At 39.7% G+C, this 9,066-nt stretch overlaps 1 protein-coding gene across 2 annotated transcripts in view; it reads left to right on the top strand.

Annotated features, from left to right (window-relative positions):
• slc66a2 (solute carrier family 66 member 2) overlaps positions 1-5,739 on the top strand; it is a 40,461-nt gene extending 34,722 nt beyond the window's left edge. For both annotated transcript variants that reach the window (XM_077507234.1, XM_077507233.1), the window contains exon 6: positions 5,376-5,739. In XM_077507234.1, the coding sequence (XP_077363360.1) occupies positions 5,376-5,586 (211 nt within the window). In that variant the 3' untranslated portion in view covers positions 5,587-5,739. The remainder of the gene's footprint in view (positions 1-5,375) is intronic.
• The last annotated feature ends 3,327 nt before the right edge of the window (positions 5,740-9,066 follow it).

Below are 9,066 nucleotides of genomic sequence, written 5' to 3' on the forward strand. Positions count from 1 at the left end.
GCGTGTCCCCCGGCTGCGTCTTGGTTCTCTGCAGTAGTCAGATAAGAGCGCTCCAGCAGGGCTGCCTGGCCACCAAACCCGCCATGACGGCTCCCACGCTGGGCTGCTCCATACACACACACATACCCCTCTCTGATTCACTTTTATTTTGTATTACACAAGGCAGAAAGAAGCATTCAGATCTTAACTTGTACCTGAAAAATCTAATTATTAATAAATTATGATGCTATATAAAACTTAAAAGGAGAGGGGGCAGGAAAAATTGGCATTAGTGGCACCTACTGATGTTTATAGAGAATAAACGTTAGATATTCAGTGTCACTCATCAAAATGTTAACACAAAACGTTCAATTAAAAAAAAAAAAAAAAGTTAGCTAGTTAGCTTTCAGGGTCGCCTGTTTGACATCTATTAAACACGACACAAAAAGTAGAGAAGACTCAGTTCAGGGCTCGCGAGGAGAGAGGAGTGGAATTGACTGATACAATTCACTCCTGCACTCTCTGAAGATTCTTCTCCTCACCCTCTCTATTTATTCGGTTTTCCATGCCCTTTCCACGCCCCTAGTTACGTGGATGTTCCAACCCTAAAAATGCAAATGCAAGGCATAGTTGGAACACAGTGTACTTGTTTGTCTATGTGTTGTGCATGTGAGTGGAAGATTGCTCAGTACGTGTGGTCAAGTTTGCAATCATTTCTTCACAGAAAACAGACTGGCTCGAACCATTCTGCTGCGTTAGATGTTGTGGTTCTTCAGCTTTTTGAGTCATCTTTATATAGCCAGGCTGTGTGAATGTAAGTGGGAACCGAGCAAAGCATTCTTCATTGCAAGCAGAAGCAATTCGTCTTTGCAAGCAAAGCAGTCTTGATTGCAAACAGAAGCAGTTCTTCATTGCAGAAAATATATGATAACTTATTATTTACAATTATTCCGACATTAGCTTAATGCTAACATATATTGTGAATTGTCATAGGTGGCTAATTGAACTTAGCATCGATGTTACGAGAATCATAACAACAACTGCTGCTGTAACACATCAGTAAAAACGTACTGTACAAACAGCATGCAACAATAGTCAATACAATTCTGTTCTGTGGGGACAATTATTACATCCCACTTAGTTGGGGATCTTCACTGTCTCTTCTCTCTCTTAATTACATCTGCATCTACAACCAGTAGACCTCATCGCTGCAAAGCATGTTATGTTAAAAACTGTTTGTGTAAAAGTAAATTGGAGCTCAGCAACGTGCAGAAAAGCTCTCGCGGTGTCATTTCTTTTCCCCCCTGCATACATTGTAAACATCATCCATTGTCATGTTGCTTCTCTCTGTCCTGTGACCACAACCTGTTGAGAGTTGACAGCTGTTGCTAGGCTACATTACCTCGACTCGTTCAAGGTCCATGCGGCGCTCATCTGTATCCATTCAGAGAGCTATTTTAGCTGCAGGAATACATGTTTAGACACAGGGAAGGTTTGACAGTGAATGAACGTGTGTATATGCCAAGGAGTAAGCAGACAGATGAGACATAAACAATTGTGCCCTTTCTGCTAAGAACCTGATCCACGCCTGAAAGCATCTTGCGCAGTCGTGCTAATTAATTGGCCTTTGTGGTACGAGCTGGCTGATTGGTTGAATTTGTCAGACTATCTCCACAAGACACAATAACCCAGAGTGCAAGTTTGAATGAATTATTATCACGATTCTCTGAGTAAACACACTCTACACTGCGAGATGTGCAAGAGAGAGCTCATTTTTAATCATGAAATATGACGGAGTACACTGTTAAGGCCTTTATCCCGTGAGGACAGCCTTATATTTGTCTGAAGCGAAATCCAGTCGGTCTGCAAGAATAGACATGCATGTGTGTAGGATGTTACTACTATCCGTAATGGAGCTCAGGTTCCTTTTACTGCTCCCTCTCTTCTCGTTTGAATTGCTCAACCTGTCAGATTGTATAATTACACTGTGCTTGTGTGGGCAGTTTTCAGTATATTTAACTTTATTTAACAACTATGTTGCAGTAAGCAGTCTTGAGATTCTTTTTCACAGAGATCTGGAAACATTTCAGTGTAGGGCTGCTCCATTTGGAAAAAAATAATCACGATTATTTTGGCAATAATCAAAGTCACAATTCAAAGATTATTTTTTGGTACAAAACAAGAATTTTTAAGCATTTAAATATATTAAGACCAAAAAAAATAGAAAAAAATAGACTATAATCATTTAAATTACTTTTGGACCAAACAGAATTTATTTATAATATGTATTTATTTATTTATGTTGGCAAAAAACCTGAAGTTGGAGTGCAGCATGTGCACGGCAGTAGGGCGATTTTTTATTTTTTATTTTTTTTGGTACAAAACAAAATGTTTAAAGGCAAAAAATAATAATAATAATTATATATATATATATATATATATATATATATATACATACACACACAAAGACAATATAAAGACAAATAAAATTCTTTGAAACACTATGCAAGTTCCTTTTGGATGAAACTGAATTTATTAAATTAGTTATTTTTAAATTAAAAAAAAAAGGTGCAAATGCATAAATGTAAACTTTTTTTTTTTTAACGATTATGCTGAGTGTAATAATTAAAATTGTAATTCAATTTCGAATAATTGCACAGCTCTATCTCGGTGTAAGAGCCACATAAGATGTGGCATTTACCACCTTAGCTTTGACGCAGAACCAAACAAAGGCAACCAAACCAGACAAAAGTATGGGAACACATACAGCACAGAAATGTTTTTTTTTTTTTATTTACGAAGCAGCAAAAAAAGTTATATGTAATCTACAGGGTATTTTAAAGTTTTCAGCATCCTGCTGTTAATATATGACTTGCAAAAACGCAGAGCCACATACTGATGTTGAGTGGCCTGCCATAAAACAAGTACCGGACAAACGCTAAACAAAACGGGACATCCAGAAATCCAAGTGCAGCCTTATAAGGCTTGTATCCTAGTCGTGTCTTAGTATGTCAGATAACGGAATTAGAGCTTCATTTAGCCAACACGTACACAGGAAGAAGAAGAAGAAAAAAAAAAAACCTTCTTCTGATGTCACCAGTTCTTCATCCAAAGCGGCAGAGTGTACGAAACTTGAATAAAGCAGCTTTTGGATCAGCTCCAGCTGGAGAAGCTTCAGGTCAGTCACTGACCCATTTAGTTCCCATGCATGTCTAAAGATTTGGTTTGTGCATTTATATTTCTGTGTACTGCATTTTTATGGAAATATTTATGAAATTTGTAATTCAGAATTGGTTGCAGTTTGTTTGTTTTGTCTCTGTGCTCAAACATCAACCACCCAATGCCATTTACGTTTTGTTCAACTTTTGAGGCATATCTTTCCAGAACATTTTGGTTGATTGTACCACTTTTGGGAGTATGAAGTCGGTTACCGCATTGCATTTCTACGTTGTAATTCTCGCTAAAGTTCTTTTTAACCTCGAGTGTGACTTTTTGAACTTTAAGATAGGAACTCTCTCTCTCCTCCAGCCTCTGCACTGAGTACATCTCCTGGAAGGAGACAAACAAGTAGCCAGACGATGTTCTCATAGCTCTGTGTTCGAGGGGCGGGGGAGGACTCGATCAAACACGATTCTCGCCTCTCTCATGGTTACCTGCAGGAAAGAAGGCTTATAACCAAGACGACAGTCGACAAGGAGGAGGTGGAGGTTGACGAAGAACGTCGCTAACAAGCTCCTCACTGTGAGCGGGAGGTTGCCATGCTGCAGCGGGGCGAGCAGGTACAGAGAGAGACGCTGGAAGGAAGGAGCCAGATTGAAGAGGAATGGCCTTTGAGGAAGAGCGGAGCTTTCTGAGAGCTCATATATACAGTAAAATAAAATAAAAAGTGTGAAACTGCAGTAAGTAGGCAGTGTGAGGTAAACGGCAAGGCTTACACGGACGGGCATTCCCATATGAAAAGGGCCAAGGTGAAGCTGGAGACATGAATAATGCAATGATGAGGTTTGGCGGTAAAGCTTTTCCCTGACAAGGCCAATGCACAGACTTACAATTTGGAATGGAGACACCAGATTAGCCGTCATTCATTCTTTACAGGAGGCTGATAGGATTTTTGGAAGGCAGGTTGTGTGCATACACAAAGAACATGGTTGAACGTCTGCAAGAGTCATTTTGAGGCATCTTCAATCACAGGATCCATCCGACAGTCATTTTTTGCTGGTGCATTCAGAAGTCCGGTTAATAGGATCAAGTGGTTAACCACGTTTACATCAGTGGATGGATGTTTAATAGATTCCTGCTTAGTGATTTAGAGAAAAAAAAACAACAACTTGTTATTCTGCCATAACAGTGTTGATCAAGTGACCCAAGCAGAACGCTGCCGGTCAGCAAAAAACCTTGGATCAAAATCCATTCCAGTTGTGAATAATCATGCTAGGAGCAGGAACAATGACCAATCTGCTTGTCTACCTGGTCCGGGGAATTCTGATATCATAAACCTAGACAGATATTTCTTCAAATGGAGCTTTCTCTATGCTTTCCATATCTTGAAGTTTGGCAAAATTTGCTCCACTTTAGACAGTTGAGAGCTTCTGGGTTTGAATTTCAGCTCATTTTGTTACTGATTGGAGTTTGGAATTCTCCAGTAGATTTGGCTTCCTCCCACATTCCAAAAATTTGAATGATGGATTAATTGAAGACTCAAAATGGCGTATGGACCCTTGTAATTGGCCAGCATCCAATCCAGAATGTATCCCGCCGCTTGCCCAAAGTCAGCTGAGATAGGCTTCATCTTACCCTCAACCATAATGAGGCCAAGTGCTATACAAAATGGAAGGATGTATATGTTAAGTTTATATCTGTCGATCGAAGCCTTGATGGTGTATACGTTATTGATCCCTTAGAAGATTCACACGCCGTAAGAATGAATCAGAAATGTGTTTGATTACTGTTGACGGAGGTGTTTCCAGCTCGAGGGTATTGTTAGAGGCTCTGTGATTTGCAGTTTCAGTTCATTACATATGCGCCCGAGTGTAAATGTCAGTCAAGAAAATAAAAAAAATGCTGTGAAGTAGATTGTCCCGGCGGACGCAAAGAGAAATTGCCGCTTCAAATTCAAAGTGTCGTTTGTGATTCATTTATACGTCCTGTGAGTTAGTGAAATCGGGAGGGGCGGACGCGAGTGAGTTATGGGAAATGTTTGACGAGGTCAGTCAAGCTCAGCATTAGCTTGATAAGGTTGAGTGATTTCGAATTAACGATGGCAGCCACCGCGGTTCTGCATTTGCTGGTTGTCGCACAGATGCGAGTGCATTGGGTTGGTTCGACCATGTCCCTTTTCATTTAAAAAAACAAATAAAAATGACTTACGACATCCCCTCTCGGCTTCTCCCTCACAGCATCAAGATGGTGCTGATGTGGACAAGTGGCGACACCTTCAAAACGGGCTACTTCCTGCTCACCCAGGCACCCGTGCAGTTCTGGATTTGCGGCATGCTGCAGGTCCTGGTGGACTTTGCCATCCTGTTCCAAGTCTACTACTATAGCTTCTACCCACAAAAGCCGGTGTCGCACACCACCTCCCACACCACCAGTGCCAAAGCCCTCTGAGATCGCAGTATCTTCCTTCGGGGAAACACGAAGAACTTTCACAGGAGATGATCTTTGTGTCTGCAGCAAGTTGTTACAAGCAAACCCAAAGTGGTTTTCAATATTTATGATTTTATATTGTATCAATGTAACAGCACAGTATGGAAGATGTGGCAGATAATTTATTTATGAACACCCTCTGCATATTACAGCTTTGGGAATTAAACATGAAGAAAATATGAAAGGACGCTTCAACTCTAACAGTCTTTTTCAAAGAATCTTCTTAGAAGTTCTATTCATTGATGCAAAAGAACATTTGTAAAGTCACTAATGATGGAGGAGCGTGCCTGGATGTGCAGCGCTACTTCTTGGTTTTAGATCAGGTCCCTAAATTTCTTGAGCTGTAACAAGAGACAACCTGCCATTTACCCGCCTTTCTCCGCCCCTGTTACAATCCTGATAGGACCCCTGAAGGCGGATGATTCCTGGATCGACACAAAGCAGCAACACAGCAGAAAAAGGACAACTTTAAAGAGGCTGTGTAAAAAATGGGCTGTTTACTCCAAGAATGCTTTCATGGACCTAGAAAAGTGTTTTTTTTCCAAACTGGTCCCAGAGCATTGGAGAGATAAGATGAGCTATGTAAATTGAGAGCAACCCTGAACCCCAATACCGTAGCCCTAACCCTAACCCCTACCTTCACCCCAATCTTGGACTAATCCATTCATAACGCTTACCTGTGAAGTCTGTGCATGTGAAGAATCTTTGCACACTGTTTACGGAACTGAACCAGCTTTTAAGGTCCAGGCATGCCGAATGACTGTTGCATGCCTCTCCCTCTGCCTTAATACACTTCCTCAGACATGGCTCGCTGCTCACGCAATTCAATCTGTATGCATTACTGAATGTATAAAATTGCATTTTTTTTATTTTTTTTTCGCTCTTGTTGCCAACGTGCACTGTGGAGAAACGCTGGTCAGTTTTACCACTTGTTGGCCTCACAGTCCCTATTGTGCCCTCAGAACAGCTTAAGGAGCAGAGTGTATTAAGCAAGAGTCAATCAAATAGAACTCTTACCTCGAGCCAATTGCTTGGCGGAGAAAGTTCAACCTGCTTTGGACTTTAGCCCAAAAGGACCTCTTGAAATATTTCCACAGAGACCAATGGCCAATGTGTTAGAAGAGCTAAAAATGAATTAACTGAACATGCTGTTGAATTATGCTCACGGCAGGTGTCAAAAACATGCAAGTCACATCTCTATATTTTCTCAGCCATCATGCTACCTGACCATTTGATTGATCTTTTTTTTCCCCCTCAATTTAATAACTCCCCTTCCTTTATCGTGTCCACCTCATTTCAGTGTTCCATATCCATTTTTCTTATATGAAAATTCATTTCCTGTCCTGTGGAGGTGGTTGTGATCTACCGACATAAGCATTTCCACTTTTTATGATTATTTTCCAATCAGCCAGACAGGACATGGCAGTGCTATCACTCTTCTCCCCCCACACTGCTGTCAACTATTAATCAAGTTGGCTCCTTGGTGAGGTGTATTGTTTCTGTTCCTGCATCCTCAGCAGCCATGCATTTTATGTTGAGAAATGTTAGTGTAGGATTGTGTTATTCAGACAAGAAATTAATTTGAATACCTGACAGGTTCTCCTTGTGCTCCACAGAACCAAAATTTCATTTTCTAACTTTTGTAATTCCGAGTTGTTTTCCTTAGCCATGTGTTTTCCCATGAAGGTTTTACACGGTCTCATTGTGACAACACACCTTGGTAAACTCAATACCAAAACTATGATTTTTTTTTATTGTAACTTTCTTTTTGTGTTACATTTATTTTAAGGATCATGTTTCTACTAAAGCCTATTTTGTTTACCAGTGCATTATCCACCAACAAAGGAGTGGAAAAAAATAAAAAATAAAAGAGGGCAAGGACTCCCTCACCCAGTGTATTTTGTTTGCTTTCTGTATCAGCTACAATATTTGTACATGTATTATGCAATTATGTATCAAATTTCATTTATGTCCACTTTGCAGCAAACGTTATTAAAAGCAGTAATAAATCTAATTATGACAGTCCACATTATTTTAAAAGCACGTCCTGGCAATTTCACTTCATCTTATTCTTTTAATTTTCCGCTGTTGAAATGCCGGCTTTTTTTTTTTTAAACTTTTTTTTTTTAAACTTTTTTTTTTTACTTTTTTTTTTTACTTTTTTTTTTTATTTTGGGCGGGGGGCATCTTTTCGAGAAGGGAAAACTGAAGTGTGCGCACTCTTTGGATGTGGCTTTTTTTTAAATTATCAAATTACGTTCAATCCCGTTTTAAGTGGGAGTCAGCAATACAACTGCCACCAATTAAAGTGTCTTTGATTGCAGATGTTCTAGTAGGCTTTTCCTGCCTGTTAATTTGAAGTGTTCATTATTCCCTCCACCTTGTCTAACGCCCAGTTCCAGCTGATGGAAAACTGTGCCAAAGCGTGATGCTTCTGCCGCTCTGTTGCACTGTAGAGATTTTTGTAAATGATTTTGTGTCTTCTGCAAACATTTGGAAGAAAACAACCCTTATTTCCACCATAGCCGAACTCTCAACCAAAACCCGAACTCATATTAACTATTTCACCTAGAATAGTTAAGAGGCACAACATAAAGTATTAGAATCAACTGGAAAGGGAGATAGAAATTCTTACATAAGTGAGTTGTGCTTGAACTGTCAAATTTAAAGTAGATCACGAGTTCTAAAGACAAAGTAAGTCTCTCAGTTGAAAGCAGCGGCAGACGTCCGCCCCGAAAGTTCCCCCAGCAGCTCTTTTAAAAGCATGCAGCGTTGCTTCAAACATGCTCTCCACCAAGATCAATTTTAACAGCAGGAACTTCACACAACACTCTCAGTGGGGAGGGAAAAAAAGCTTGAAAACTCTCAAAGTAAAAGCTGCAGGAGATGTATTTAATAATTATAATAATACAAGAAACTGGTCTAACAAATAGGCTTGGCAAATGTAGCTTTTGTGGCCTCACTCGCTTTTACATGAAGGTCAACACATAATACAATCGCAGAAAGTGTCTTATTAGGAGAATTATACGCTGCTATGCCCCGGTTTGTAAGGATCACTTAAATGCAGAAAATTACTCAAAAGCATTTTTTTTTTTTTTTTTGCATGCCTATCATAATTGATGAAAATTTGCTTGGAAATGCCAAGTTCAACCTTCATTTTGTCTGCAGGCTTCTGGTAGTTTTTGCAATAGAACGGACATGAAAACTGTATTATCGCAACTGTTTATTTTAAAAAGAAAAGATTACAAAAAAGTCACTCATGCTTTGTAGGGAATAGGGCACACTGGTGGAAAATGTTTGAAATGATTTATCATGGTGGTCTTAACAGGGTTGTGTAGACTTTATATGTCCACTGTGTGTTGATCCACAATAATGCCCTGGTGGGATTGGAATATTCCAAGAAGGCAATGCCAAAACACATGGCGTCCTTAATGTATACAG

This window comes from Festucalex cinctus, chromosome 19 (genome assembly GCF_051991245.1).
Source record: "Festucalex cinctus isolate MCC-2025b chromosome 19, RoL_Fcin_1.0, whole genome shotgun sequence".
NCBI lineage: Eukaryota > Metazoa > Chordata > Actinopteri > Syngnathiformes > Syngnathidae > Festucalex > Festucalex cinctus.